Source organism: Schistocerca cancellata, chromosome 5 (genome assembly GCF_023864275.1).
Source record: "Schistocerca cancellata isolate TAMUIC-IGC-003103 chromosome 5, iqSchCanc2.1, whole genome shotgun sequence".
Classification (NCBI taxonomy): domain Eukaryota; kingdom Metazoa; phylum Arthropoda; class Insecta; order Orthoptera; family Acrididae; genus Schistocerca; species Schistocerca cancellata.
In genome coordinates, this window is record NC_064630.1 from 813983942 (window position 1) to 814000298 (window position 16357).

Sequence of the window (16357 nt, forward strand, 5' to 3'; positions counted from 1 at the left end):
ATCGAGTATAGATTTAAGTGTCAGGAAATCGTTTCTGAAAGTATTTGTATGGAGTGCAGCCATGTATGGAAGTGAAACATGGACGATAAATAGTTTGGACAAGAAGAGAATGGAAGCTTTCGAAATGTGGTACTACGGAAGAATGCTGTAGATTAGGTTGGTAGATCACATAACTAATGAGGAGGTACTGAATAGGATTGGGGAGAAGAGGAGTTTGTGGCACAACTTGACTAGAAGGAGGGATCGTTTGGTAGGACATGTTCTGAGGCATCAAGGGATCAGCAATTTAGCATTGGAGGTCAGCGTGGAGGGTAAAAATCGTAGAGGGAGGACAAGAGATGAATACACTAAGCAGATTCAGAAGGATGTAGGCTGCAGCACGTACTGGGTATGAAGAAGCTTGCACAGGATAGAGTAGCATTGAGAGCTGCATCAAACCAGTCTCAGGAGTGAAGACAACAACAACAGCATAATCCTTGCATACAACCTATGAAATGTTTATAAACAAAAGTAAACTACATCGTAAACGTAATGAAAATAGTATCCATAACATAAAAGCAAGTTAAAATACAGTGTTCATATATAGAATGAAATGTCACCCAGCAATCATATGCACCTAAGTTACAGTAATGAACCATCACTGTAAAATATCTGCTACATTCACAGGAAAACATCATATGTAAATAAAGTTTAGTTAAAGTTCTTAATTAAAAGCCTAATATATCAGTAATACTAATTCCATAGAGAAAGCGGGGGGGGGGGGGGGGGTAAATAAGCATAGCATGACTGGGCACGTCGCCAGATTTGGCCTTAAGCAATGTTGGGAACGCATGTGTATAATAGTGGTTATTTACCACGAAAACACTCGGTAAAGATCTTTGACCAATTCCTCAATATTTTGTAGAATTGTAGCACTTACACTCTGATCTTTTCTTCAGTACTGCCCTGTTTACGCATGCTGTTATTATGTTTGCCTTTTAAAAGTCCATTATGGTATACTGGAATTAATGGCATGCTCTACATATGAGACGTGGCCATGTAATGACGGATGTGATGTGGTGGACTAAACAGTTTTATCTCTGTAAATATTCACGTATATATTACACTTCCTTGGAAAAGTTTTTGTAACTTTTCCTATATACTACTTTTTTGTAGTCTGAGTACAATCCGTGAAAGTGGTCTATAACTGAAACACGTCGATGTTTTGATTTTAAATAAAGAAAGCAGCTTATCAAATATGCAATTTATACATTATTTTACGGCTGCTAATAGTCACCCTCCAAAGAAGCTCATTGCTTCGGAGTTTCTACGAGGAAGTATCTGACACCTGAATTGGCGGAGACTCTAAGTTATTCAGCACAGTCGCAGTGCAACCAGTGACATACTTCATAACCTGAACCGCCGAATCAGGCGCTTGTGATCCAGGGACCCGATCTTAATACATTCTAACGCACTTACGTATACGTACGTGGGCTTGTGTTTTGAGAGACGCAGAAATATCTTTTTGTCGACCGTTAGCAATTTGTGCTATTGACAGAAGTATGCACTGTTTTTGTAACGTGGAACTCCGGAGATACACGAAACGTAAATGGTCACCATGCGAGGGTATAAAATTTGAACGGTAGGTCAGGATTTTATGTCTCGTGGTTTACGAAAGCATAATGCGGTCCAAAATGCTCTATGGCCCACTAAACCATTATAATACACAGATGTGCCATAGAAACTGGTATAGGCATGCGTATTCAAATAAAGAGTTCGTAAACAATCAATACGGCGCTGCGGTCGGCAACAAGTGTCTGGCGTAGTTGTTAGATCAGTTACTGCTGCTGCAACGGTAGGTTATCAAGATTTAAATGAGTTTGAACGTGGTTTTATAGTCGGCCACGAGCGATGGGGCACAGCATACCTGAGGTAGCGATGAAGTGGGGATTTTGCCGTTCGACCATTTCACGAGTGTACCGTGAGTATCAGAATTCCGGTAAAACATCAAATCTCCGACATCGCTGCAGCCGGATAAAGATCCTGCAAAAACGGGACCAACAACGACTGAAGAGAGTCGTTCAAAGTGACAGAATTGTAAACCTTCCGCAAACTGCTGCAGATTTCAATGCTGGGCCGTCAACAACTGTAAGCGTGCGAAGAATTCAACAAAACATCATCGATATGGGCTTTCGAAGGCCCACTCGTTTACACTTGATAGCTGCACGTCTGAAAGCTTTAGGCCTCTCCTGGGCTCATCGACACCGACATTCGACTGTTGATGACTGGAAACACTTTACCTGGTCGGATGAGTTTCGTTTCAGATTGTATCGAGCGGATGGACATGTACGGGTGAGGAGACCGTGAATCAATGGACCGTGCATGTCGGTAGGGAGCGGTGCAAGCTGGTGGAGGCTCTGTAATGATGTGAGGCGTGTGCAGTCGGAGTGATATGGGACTCCTGTTATGTCTAGTTACGAGTCTGACAGGTGAAACGTACGTAAGCATCCTGTCCGATGACCTGAACCCATTCACGTCCATTGGGCCTTGGGACGGACTTGGGTAATTCCAGCGGGACAATGCCACACCCCACACGTCCAGAATTGCTAGACAGTGGTTTCAGGAACACTCTCCTGACTTTAAACACTTCCGCTGGCCACCAATCTCCCCAGACATGAACATTATTGAGCATATCTTTGATGCCTTGCAACGTGCTGTTCAGAAGAGATCTCGACCGCCTCGTACTGTTCAGGATTCATGGTGTCAATTCCCTCCAGCACACCGTCAAACATTAGTAGAGTCCATGCCACGTCGTGCTACGACACCTCTGAGTGCTCGCGGGGGGCCCTACACGGTATTAGGCAGACGCACCAGTTTCTTTGGCTCTTCAATGTGAAAACTTCTGCAATAAGTATGAAAGTCGGCCGCTTAATACCCATTAGGTTGTGAGATCCACGCTGTAAGAGTATCGGTTGCACAGAGAGGTTCCCGCCCATCGCTGAGCCTTGCGTCTTCCGCAGAGAGCGGCCCCGACTACGCCGTCCCGGACACGGGTCTGCGGCCGCCCCCCACGCCCCCGGCGGTCTCGCTGTCGGATGACGTCGGCAGCATCTTCTCCAGAGGCAGCAGGACCCTCTCCAGGGCCAAGAAGGTGAGTGCCCCACAGCGACGGATTCCCTAGCTGTATCGCACAGAGCAAAATTCAGAAACTGTACGAGGTGCATTCAAGTTCTAAGGCCTCCGATGTTTTTTCTCCAGACTGGAAAGAGATAGAAACATGCGCATTGTTTTAAAATGAGGCCGCGTTCATTGTCAATACGTCCCAGAGCTGGCTGCACCGTACGGCAGATGGAATTTTACTGCCAGCGGCGAGAATGAGAACTGTTTTAAATACTTAAATTGGTGACGTTTTCCTTACTTGAACAGCGTGCAATCATTCGTTTTCTGAATTTGCGTGGTGTGAAACCAACTGAAATTCATCGACAGTTGAAGGAGACATGTGGTGATGGAGTTATGGATGTGTCGAAAGTGCGTTCGTGAGTGTGACAGTTTAATGAAGGCAGAACATCGTGTGACAACAAACCGAAACAACCTCGGGCTCGCACAAGCCGGTCTGATGACATGATCGAGATAGTGGAGAGAATTGTTTTGGGGGATCGCCGAATGACTGTTGAACAGATCGCCTCCACAGTTGGCATTTCTGTGGGTTCTGTGCACACAATCCTGCATGACGACCTGAAAATGCGAAAAGTGTCATCCAGGTGGGTGCCACGAATGCTGACAGACGACCACACGGCTGCCCGTGTGGCATGTTGCCGAGCAATGTTGACGCGCAACGACAGCAGGAATGGGACTTTCTTTTCGTCGGTTGTGACAATGGATGAGACGTGGATGCCATTTTTCAATCCAGAAACAAAGCGCCAGTCAGCTCAATGGAAGCACACACATTCACCGCCACCAAAAAGTTTCGGGTAACCGCCAGTGCTGAAAAAATGATGGTGTCCATGTTCTGGGACAGCGAGGGCGTAATCCTTACCTACTGCGTTCCAAAGGGCACTACGGTAACAGGTGCATCCTACGAAAATGTTTTGAAGAACAAATTCCTTCCTGCACTGCAACAAAAACGTCCGGGAAGGGCTGCGCGTGTGCTGTTTCACCAAGACAACGCACCCACACATCGAGCTAACGTTACGCAACAGTTTCTTCGTGATAACAACTTTGAAGTGATTCCTCATGCTCCCTACTCACCCGACCTGGCTCCTGGTGACTTTTGGCTTTTTCCAACAATGAAAGACACTCTCCGTGGCCGCACATTCACCAGCCGTGCTGCTATTGCCTCAGCGATTTTCCAGTGGTCAAAACAGACTAATAAAGAAGCCTTCGCCGCTGCCATGGAATCATGGCGTCAGCGTTGTGAAAAACGTGTGCGTCTGCAGGGCGATTACGTCGAGAAGTAACGCCAGTTTCATCGATTTCAGGTGAGTAGTTAAATAAAAAAAAAAATCGGTGGCCTTAGAACTTGAATGCACCTCGTATTTCCTATCCAGCTACACACAGTTGACTTATTGATCCTTTGTTGACCACTGAATTCTGCGTGACACCACCAGCTTTACGTCGCCTACCTCGCTTATCAGCGGTGTGACAGCCAAGTCGTAATGTTTGCTGGTAGCCTTCTCCGGAACTCGGTGTTGAGTAGCCCACATTCCCAAGCTTTCCGCGTTTTCACATTAGGACTGTAGCTGATGTTTTTGCGTGCTCTGTAGCTATTCTTGCTTTTGGCTATTTAGCTCATTTTAATTTTTCTTGATGATAACTGTGAATGTGTGTTTCAAATTATGTTTTGTGTGTCGCAGGCTCTTACATACAATGAAACAGTTTTCGTATCGAACAGGATAATTGTTTGGAGTTTCAGTCTTAACGACTAGTAATGAAGCCCGAGTTATCTCTTCTTACCAGAAATGAACATTAGAAATTGTACGTCATACCGACGTCCCCCTTGGTGAGCTGTTCAGCTAATGGATGTCATGCTAGGTGATCAGGAGAGATTAGTTCAGGAGATTGAGTTAGAAGGCGTTTAGAGTTGCTGCCATAGCACGACATGTGATAGCATCAATGTGCTTGCCAGCAAGAGCAAAAAAACCACTACGCACGAGGTGTCACAAAACACAGCCTGAGCTTCACAAGCTGTTATGGGTGAACTGAAATGCTACTGTACGTACGCTTACAAGGAGAATATCATGGTGAGAATTCTGTAGAAAATAGAGACAGCTCTACCGTACGAAACGTTCGTGACAGACATATGGCGTTCGACTCCGCATGAGTAACAATAAGAATTGTTTTGCAGATTACCCCAAAAGGTGAACAACCTTTGATATAGCAATGGTTTCATTGTGAAACATATACAGTGAAAATATCATAATAACATTTTTTGTGAGCATATTCGTACTTACGCTAATTTGGTTCAAATGGTTCAAATGGCTCTGAGCACTATGGGACTTAATTGCTGAGGTCATCAGTCCCCTAGAACTTAGAACTACTTAAACCTAACTAACCTAAGGACATCACACACAACCATGCCCGAGGCAGGATTCGAACATGCGAAGGTAGCGGTCGCGCAGTTCCAGATTGCAGTGCGTAGAACCGCTCGCCGGCCGGGGTGGCCAAGCGATTAAAGGCGCTACAGTCTGGAACCGCGCGACCGCTACGGTCGCAGGTTCGAATCCTGCCTCGGGCATGGTTAGTTAGGTTTAAGTAGTTCTAAGTTCTAGGCGACTGATGACCTTAGAAGTTAAGTCCCATAGTGCTCAGAGCCATTTGAACCATTTTTGAAGGACCGCTCGGCCACTCCGGCCGGCCTACTCTAATTTGACATGTACCTGATTGCACATATGTTAATAAAGTAATATTTCTAAGACAGGTCTTATTAATTGATGAAAGACCTCTCCAGTTACTGATACGCACCTTATTTTAATCCACGACGGGTTTTAGCCTTCACATCCGGGCCATGGGCAAGGGGATAACAAAAAAATTAACAATCTGATAGAGTTAAAGGTTACATGTCACTGACGTGGAAAAAATGGGCGTGTCAAACTGTTCAGTTAGATACATTAAAGTATTGGCAGCCTTTACATTTAAAAGAAGTTATGTTCTGAGATATTTGAAATTTAAAGCTACATGGTTACCAAAACGATCAAAAGTAATTTTTATACAATTGAAAGTAGTTGCTGCGGACGCTGTGTCCAGGTCGAGCACTCAGGTACGCCCCAAGTGAGGGCCAGCAAAAGTTAGAGCACAGGGAACTGCAGAGGACGCTAGCCCATTATGCACGCAAAGTGGACTGGCTACTGCTGGGACGCTACATAGTGGCAGTCGGCCGCGGGCGTACACAATGGAGGACTACGGCCGTAGAGGGGGGAAGAGAGGTGCGTGGGAACGTGCCCCGCCTCCCTCTCGCATGGCAGCCAACCTACACACGTGTTTCACCCTTCAGTGAAAGCAGATGTGAAGCATGGTGATAGTGAAAGCCGAAACCAGTGAAGAAATCTATTTTTACGAAGTGCGTAAAAGTAATCAGAAACGATATAAATTACAGACTGTGGTATCGATAGCTAGGATGCAAGTTAAGTTGGCACTACGACAGATAACGACGGCAGCGCCCTCTAGCAGGCACTGTTCAGCTCTACGAGCACCACTGTAGACTCAGCCCATTTGTTCAAGAGGAGATGGCCGGGACACTTCGCTTCAGTTTCGCACCTACGTACTAAGATATGTATGCCTCTGTGAATGTTCATGCACCAGTAAACCACTTCTGTTTCGCAGTACCGACGTGTTTTACATCACCTGCTCCTACTCTCTTCCTTCATTCCGCCAACCTTTCAGTTTTCAGGAGCAGACCCACGCGCCGCCTTCCAGGTGGGATGCATAACAGACAATCACATATCTGGTAGAAAACCAATGTAATTCAATATGTGCAACATCTACATACTGCATGAAACGGTGTGAAGATTTATTTTAGTCACTTTAAAGGTCACGCTCGGCCGTATAGGTACGTGAAGACTGCTGTGTCCGGGCATCATCAGCTCTCATGTTCCGCTGTGCCTGCATTAGATGAATAACTGGAGTCATTAGTACGTATTATACTGTTGTCAATTGCTATTTCCATTACGCCATCGCACCTCCTGTAATCATGTTCCGCCTTCAGCACTTTTCTGCAGTTCCCTCCCAAATCGTTTGGATTGACAGAACTGAAGTCACTGTCCGTTCTTTGAGACTGGCCGCAGACATGTCGTCAGAGATGTTGGGCTCCCACACGTACCGTTTAAGTTTCGCCCATGTAAGTTCAGCTGCGTTCTTAACTTCCATACCCCTGAAATTTGAAGTAAAATTATTCTGACTGAATAATACGTAATTAGTTGAATGGAAACTTTTGGGCAAGAGAAGTCGCTTCCCAATATTTTTACACTGTCATCTGCCACTCTTCCAGGTATAAAATTAATTACTGCATCTGTAATAATATCTCTGTTACTCTGCAGAATTCTCGCTATCATCGACTCTGAAAATACTTAAAATAATCACAATCGCACGCCGTGGGGAAGCCGTCTTGGGCGCTACGACGTACTCGCTCTGCAGCGTGGGAATCAGTGTCCAAGTTGTTATCAGTTTCGATAAAGTCCAGTATTTAATCTCTTAAAATACAGCATAAACAACAGTGGTGCAGGCTCTACCGATTTACCAGGATACAAAGTTCCCTACGAGTTACGACACACCAAATAATGTTCCGAGTCACAAACGAGCGAGAAGTTAAAACAACCAAAGAACTGAACGTACCTTTTCCATTCATGAAATTATAATTTTCCGTTAATGAATTTTCCAGCTACATTCCAGTATACATCATCCCATTGCATGAGATGAAATGTTAACACAGTTAATTAAATTTCATTCCGTATTCAAGATGGCAGCTTACAGTGCCGCTAATTACATTTCCACTGCGATCCTACTGTCGGCATTTCTAAATCCGAAGTTGTCCATCCACTGGACACGTGATGTTCCACATTTTATCCACAGAGTTTTCATATCATGATTCACAGATAACTGGTCTCTCACTGTCGTAAGGAGTCTTCGAGCCGTATAAAACATTTGCTTGGTTACATAGATGTCTTGCAAACAGGTCTAGGTTACTACGTGGTGGATATGGCGTGTAGTTTTAGTCAGTTCCGCTACTACATGCGACCACGCATATAGCATGCTCGCCTGAGCCAGCGCTTACCCCTCAGTAGTTGACATGCTGACATTGCATTGAACCTTTTTTAACCAACTATTCTATTGTCGTCACCCGTGGACAGTACATTGATGGTGCTTGTTCACCCGCCTACAATGATACGACGCATTGTGCATAACACTGGCAGAATTTGGCGGAAAATCTCCGAAAATCACTTCCTGAAAATCTGAGTTCATTTGGCCACGATATTCTCCTTACGTCTATTTCATCCAGAACTTGAGCTCCGATTGCTTCACAAACCTGTTTTCGAGCCAGCACTTTCCGTTACCATCATGCCGAAGGCACTTCCCACGCTATAACACCTAATACAAACATCTTGCTTCAGGCAGAATTTGCCGCACGTCAGATTACTATCAGTCCACGAATCATCAAGACGATAAATAATTTGTTGAGCTTGCATAATGCTCCTCACATGTGCAGGCAAACGAGACCGCAAAAGAACAATGTCACCACGGTCTAGCAAGAGATTTCATTTGTTTATTACGGATTTCCACAGGAATCCCATCGACTTAGGTAAAGGTTTTAATGAAGTACTGCCCCATCTCCAATTTAACTTCTCAAGCAGCCAATGAAGAGATTCGAAGGTCTTCCTTATAACCAATTTACTGAAGTCGTCGACTTCTTCTTGTATATCACTGCATATCTTCCTAAGTAAGATAAATAAAGTAATTTCAACCTAGCAGCTTCTATCCTGGAGTAGCAGGTGATTCGCCTGGATAAGAGCTTGCAAACTTTCCGATCCTATCTAATGTTCGCACACTTAGGCTGGTGTAAGTGGCAGCCCTCTGAAGAGTCTGAGTGATAGGATGTAGCAATGTTTTGTTTTCCGTTTCCACCTCACAGCAGACCACCACAGTATGCATCATTTTACGAGCTCCACTTCGTACTACGAATCTCCCATTCGTTTTCGGAGTCTCGGGTGCCGTACTCGAAACCTCTGATGGACCTGGGGCAGCGTCTTCACTCGTTTCAACGAGCAAACAAGCAACGCACAACACAAAGCGGAGAATACACGAGGCATTCGGTAATGGCTGGCAATGTTGCAAAAGCGGTGGCACATGCCCGACCTCTACCGGCAACTTCAGCAACCATAGATCAAAACAACTCCTACCTAAAAATGCCACGATTGCTCGTCCAAGCAATACAAGAACACGTCGACTAACATGTAGATGCAGCTAGGAAGTGTGAAGTACTTTTAAAGGAAGCTGTCAATTACGTGGCTGCATATGCCCTAGAGACTTAAATGTCCATAAATTATCTATTCTTCTTTGTATGGAGAATGACAAGGTTGTTTCCGATACTGTGAATCGTGTGCCTGTCTCGTATGAGGTGAGCTCCGAAGGCGGAATTACTTTTAAAACGCTGTACATGGAACACACAAAATGAAATGGAAAAGAAGAAAGAACGTGGGACCTAATATTCTGTCCAAGTTTACGCTTTTGTTTTTTATCTTCCATCGTGTAAAATATTTACATGTCCACTACTCTATGCGTTAAAAACGACCGTGAACTTAAATGAAATGTGTGTCAGCAACTTGTGCAGCCTTTCATTAACTGAAAAGCAACTGTGGGTTAAGAGCACATTCCGAAACATGGTAAAACTAATAAAGACTGTATTGCTGGGTCAACACTGTAGACGAAATTAGACAACAGCGCACGAGAAGGCATCCAAAACACATTTCGTCATCTGCGTTGGCAAACACAAGCCGTATAACGCGAGATGGGGATTAAAATTCGTAGACTGGGACCAAGAGATGAATACAGTAAACAGATTCAGGAGGATGTACATCGTAGTAGTTAAGCGGAGATGAAGAGGCTTGCACCAGATAGAGTAACTCGTGTGCCCCCCCCTCCCCCCTCCGCTTTACCTGCGACTTACTTTTGGTGAAACTGTCACTGACAGCTCTGCCTACTCCACTACGCTACAGCGCGCCCACCTGTCTTTCTTCCAGTCTCCTGACCGGCCAGGAGCGTTGGCAGCCCTGCGGCGGCGGCTGCAGCAGACGGTGCTGCCGGAGTTCCCCCGGCACAGGCTGCGCATGCTCTCCAGGCTGGCCGACGGCGCCTTCGGCACGGTGAGTGAGTGACTGCACATCTGTGTACCTTTTATTTGTTGCTTCATCCACCTCGTTCCATATGGGCATGGGGTTCAGCTGTCAGTGGTAAATTCAACCCACTCTTCAGCCAGTTGACAATAAAAGCTAAATGAGATGAAAAATACATCTACATGTACATATATACTCCCCTAGCCACTAAGCGGTGTGTGGCGGAGGGCACAATTCGCGTCAATGTCATATTTCCCCCCTCTGTTCCACTCCCGGATCACGCGAGGGAAAATCACTGTCTGAACGCCTCAGTACGAGCTCTTATTTCCCTTATCTTTGAATGATGATCATTACGAGATTTGAAAGTTGGTGGTAATAATGTATGCTCTGCATCCTCGGTGAAGATTGGATTTCGGAATTTAGAGAGCAGCCCTTTCTGTTTAGCGCGTCGTCTATCTGCAAGTGTGTCCCACTTCAAACCTTCTATGAGATTTGTAACTCTCTCGCGATGGCTAAATGTACCAGTCACGAATCTTGCCACTCTTCTTTGGACCTTCTCAATCTCTTGAATCAGAACCAACTGGTGAGGGTCCCATACAGACGAACAGTACTCTAACACTGGACGAACTGACGTATTGTAAGCTATTTCCTTTGTTGAAGGACTGCATCGCTTCAAAATTCTACCAATAAACTGCAAGATAGAGTTCGCCTTACCCGTTCCATGTGTAATCTGATCATTCGATTTGAGATCATTTCGAATAGTCACACCCAGATACTTGACTGATGTTACCGCTTCCAAAGACTGATCATTTATTTTGCGCTCATACATTAATGCGGATTTTCGCCTTGTCATACGCAGTGGATTACACTTACTAATTACACAACCTGAAGGTGAGATATTTACAATGAATTTAAAAACATCTTTGAAGGTGAAAAGAAATGAAAATTTTTATGTATAAGATGTATGACTTCCTTTGCATTTAGTTAAAAACAGTTGTACTGGAAAGTAAAAACAGAAACACAGTAAGAGTACATTTAAAAATGTTAAAAAACAATGACGTAGAACACTGATGGTAGTAAGAAACAAGCCACAGGCTCTAAAACTAGGAGGACCTGCCCTCAGATAAGTAGTCTGTTGTTGACAGGGAACAAGCTAGTCATTGAGGAGGGTAGATAAAGGGAGCTGGCATATGGAAGCAGGATGGGTGCAGATTTATCGATGGGGTGGGAGTGGCGTTGGAATACAAGAGGGGTAGGAGTAGACGGGGCATCAGAGAGGCTAAAATAAGGTGGTGAAAAGGGACTAGGGAAAGATAGGTGGAAGGAAGGGAGGGAGAGGGAGTGCTGATGAGATGGAACAGGTGGAGTGGGTTTAAAGTTGGTGGGGACTGTGTTCACGATTTGGGAGGGGGTGATGGTTGACATTTCTTTGGGAGAGTATGTGGAGGTTGTGTAGGTGTGCCGTTGTTGGGATGTGTTGGTAGAGGCGCAGCATCGTTCCAGGGTTGGAAAGTAAAAGGAACACTATAGGATTATTGGAGTCGAGGAGGTTGTTCGGAGATGTTCAGCATGACTGAAGAGAGGTGGGAATTGTAGTAAAGGATCCATGTGGGGGACTTAGAGAACTTAACCAGGCGCATAACCATGAAACCTTTTCATTGCAAAGGATGGGTCTGATCAAGGTTTTGTAGGTGTGGAGGACAGTGGAGAGATGCCATGCCCAAGTCAGTATTTTTAGTCTGTTGTGGGCTTTCTGTTGGATGGTTAGTAGATGAGGTTCCCATGTTAGTTTCCAGTGAACAGTTAGTCCAAGATATTTCATTGTGTTACTTAAGGGGCACCGGAACGCCCTATACTTGCAATGTTAAAATAACGCTTATAAATTACATCTTTCCTCACAAAGAATTTGAGGTAGGAAGTTGAACTTTTTACAGATTATTTATTGGAATATGGGCTACAACTTAACACAGGGATTTTACAAAATTTTAGTTCAGTTATTAAAGATGATTTTTTTTCAATTGTAATGAAAATTCACAACATTTTTTTGCAATTTTTTATTTATATATTCAAAAATATACAGTTTTTTGGAGAAAGGCTGTGTTAAATTATGCAGAAGGTACTGTGTAACATTTACTGAAAGTTTGAAACAAATATGTTTGGAAGATCCTTAGAAAACATGTAATTAGTATGAGAAAATAAAAGTTTTGGGAATCGAGCGAAAAAGATTGGAATAACTTTTTAGTGCATTCCAGGTCCAGAGGATGGATTATCTTCATCCTCTGCAAACTCCTCCTCCAGCTTCCTCTTGTTCCTCCTCCTGTTTACTCTTGCTTGTATTTCTAGATTCTTTACAGCCCTGTCTGCAGCCCGAAGGCGTTCCTTGTCTAAAGAAGCATCGCTCGTTGTTGTGTTCGCAGATTTTGCTACCATTTTCTTCAGTTGCAGTTACTGCAACACTGTTCCAAAAGGTGGTCATGTATGAACACTTATCACATTTCAGTTGTATTTCACTAGCAAGTCCTACGTGCTTTATTATGGAGAGTTCCAGACCAACTTCACTACAATGAATACATCTTACACAGTTTGAAAAAATTCCTTTGAGAACCGACATATCAAATATTTCATTCACATCCGATTCGCCCATAAAACATTCATAGTTTTCACTCATTGAACCAAGCTTCTTCTGTGAAGTATTTTCTTTCCCACTTTGACTGCTATGGGCAGGTGTACTTGAGAGGTTAGGTTCACTCACTTGGTTATCGTCTTTATTGTTTACAGTAATAACACATACCTTTGGCTTTCCAACATTTCTCCTTTTCTTAAAAGCCTTCAGAGGATTTCTAATAACTTTACTTTTACTCGTTATTATACTTCAACAAAACAGAGACTCAAGAAACAGAATTAATTACGAATATTTTCGAGATAACGACAGAGTAAATAAACATGAAACAATCGACAATCACACCAGCGATATATATTGAACCATCACAGGTTAGCCACAACACATACTTTATCTCACATCACTAAAATGTACCTGATGAACACGGACGTTAATAATAACACCATTTGACAGCAGTTTAACAGCGCCAGTGGGTCACGCCCATGTAGAACACATTTAAAAAAAATTTAAAAATAGTTGTAGTCTTCGGAATTGAATAAATTATATATCTATTAAAAGGTAATAGTCTGCAGATTCAGAAAATGCAAAAAAGTAAAAATTGAACTTTTCATGATTTTGAGCCTTTCCGGAGCCCCTTAACTGGATAGGGCAGTAGTAGATGGTGAGGTAGAAGTCATGGAGAGGAAAGGTGAACGTGATATGTCTTATAATTATTGCCTGAGTTTAGGAACGATTGATCTTCAGGAGCCATTTGCTACAACAGGAGTTTCAACTGATTGGGACGGGTTTGTAGGGACTTTTGAGATTTCTGGAGTGTAGGAGAAAGGATGAGGAAAAGCGGCGTCATCAGCATAATGATTCACGTGGCCTTGTGGAGGTGGTGCCTAGGGGCATGCATGCAGTGGTGTTGAAGGTACAGGAATTGGTGACAATGCATCTACTCTTAGAGAGGAAGGGCACAGTAAGACATACATAATGAAGTGACTAAGTCTGGAGTTTGAAGAGGATACCGAATGTCACACACGGTCGTAGGCTTTCTTTAGATCGAGGGAGAAGATAATAGCGGATTTATGGGTGTTGGGCTGATGGAGTAGGAGATGGGTGAGGTGCGGGAGGTATCTATCGTACACAGCCAGCTTAAGCGGCCCACTATGTCAGTGCTAAACTCCGGCCACGCTGTAGCGAAGAAGAGTGGCAGTTGCTCCAAAACGGAAGAACGTAAATACCACCATGTGGTGGGACAAATGTGGCAGTGGCCTAATGATGAAGATATTAAGGCAAACAACGAAAGCAAACTGAAGAACAGAGTAAAAGTATCTGCGTTGATCCGTCAGACAGTGGATATCACATGGTTAGCAAATGTCAGTATCAACGAAATTCTCCAGCAGCCGTGTAACTAAGATGTTACTTTATTTTATTTTACTTTGAAAAAACTGGATGTCGTCAAAATAAAATACAATAACATCTTAGTTACATCGCTATTGGAGAATTTCATAGAAATTAACAACGAATAAAAGTGTATTTGCTTCCTGACACTTACTGATTAGTGAAGTCAGCCTTCAACTAAGTTTCAACTTTACGTACTTTTCTAGAGTATCACTTGCGGTTAGACTGAGAACTGTGAGTTCGAACAGTTTGGCAGATATTTATAAACTCAACCTTATGAAAAATTTGGTGAAATCCTACTGGATCAGCCTGACTTCCCTGATTCTCTAACTGCCGCTTCCTTCCCTACTCTCAGATAAGAAATCCATAACCACAAGATAAATTTACCTGCCAAACTGCGGGTGGTACGTCAGGTATCTCGTCGTACGGCACATGTTTCTAGCTCCACATGACTACTCTAAAATTCACATTTAAGTACTTGGCAGAGGGTTCGTCGAACCACCTTCAAATTATTTCTCTCCTGTTCTACTCTAACAGCGTACTGGTAAAACGCACTCAGAAATCTGTCCATGTGAACTCTGATTGCTCCTACTTTATTAGAATGATCATTTGTCCCAAGTGGGTGACAGCAAAATATTTTCACATTCGGAGTAGATTGCTGATATCGTCGAAACATCTATGTTTCGATGATTGCCACCCGAATTCGCCTATCATATCCATGACGTTCTCTCTCCTATTTCGAAATAATACAAACCGAGCTACCCTTCTCTGAACGTTTTCGATGTCCTTCGCCAGTAGTCCTATCTGATGCGTAACCGCAACGAGCAGCAATACTCCCGAAGAGCGCAGTCGGGCGTGGTGTTCGACCTCCCTTTAGCAGAGCTGTTGCATCTTCCAAGTGTTCAGCGAATAAATTGGCGTCTTTGGTTAGCTTTCCACACTACATTGTCTATATAATTGTTCCAGTTTCAGTTATTGTTAATTGTAACCCCTAAGTATTTAGGAGAATTCACAGCCTTGAAATTTGATTTATCGTCTAACCCAAATTTAGCGGATTCCTTTCAGCACTCTTGTGAATAAGTTGACACTTTTCATTAATTAGAGACAATTGCCACCTTCCGCACCAGATATCTTGGCAACTGGTTTTGATGTACTGATGACTTTGCAACATGGTAAATGACAACATCATTTGCTAATATTCTAGGAGGTCTGCTCAGGTAATTTAAATCCTTTACGTAGGTTAGGAACAGCCGAGGGCCTATAACACTTCTTTAGGGAACCACAGATATCAGTTCTGTTTGACTCGATGAGTTTCCATCAGTTACTACGAACTGTGACCTCTCTGACAGGAAGTCGTGAATCTAGTCATACAACTGAGACGTTACTTCGTTGACAAGCAATTTCGTCAGTAGTCATTTGTGAGGAACGGTGTCAAACGCCTTCTGGAAATCCAGATATATTACGTCAGTTTGAGATCCCTCGACGATAGAACTCATTACTTCGAGTGAACAAAGTGCTAGTTGTGTTGCACAGGAAACGCTATTTTCTGAATTCCTGCTATTTGCCAGTAGGTCGTTTTCTTCGAGATACTTTCTGCCGAAACTTGCCGTTATCTATTAGATTAGGGCAAGAGACAGAATGTTTACGCAATTCAGAAATATTGTTCAGATGCAAATGAAATTTCAGGGCGCCTTTCTACTGTGGAAACCACTAACTCACGATGCCGAACTGCCAGTGGGAATAGCCCCAATACACACGGGAAAATACCTAAACTGAAAAAGTTTTAAAACGATTGAAAAGTTCGTCTGTTTGAGTTGCTCTTTCATTTGATAACTGTAAGTACAATGTAATAAATATTATAAAGCGTTAAAACCCCGATATTCATTCATTTATGAACACCCTGTATTGACACAGCGTAGTGCTACCTTGTTTTTCAGTACTGGAAAGCTACACTACCGCCAGCTGCTTTTATTCCTAATACGTTTACGACGGTAAGCATGTGGTATTGTGTAGTAATCTCTACAACTTCTTCACTCCTACGGCTCACTTG

At 43.5% G+C, this 16357-nt stretch overlaps 1 protein-coding gene across 1 annotated transcript in view; it reads left to right on the forward strand.

Moving 5' to 3' along the window:
- LOC126188070 (discoidin domain-containing receptor 2-like) overlaps nt 1–16357 on the forward strand; it is a 378437-nt gene that overhangs the window by 335055 nt on the left and 27025 nt on the right. Inside the window, exons 12-13 of the mRNA XM_049929516.1 lie at nt 3000–3130; nt 10209–10331. Coding sequence (XP_049785473.1) covers nt 3000–3130; nt 10209–10331 — 254 coding nt within the window. The remainder of the gene's footprint in view (nt 1–2999; nt 3131–10208; nt 10332–16357) is intronic.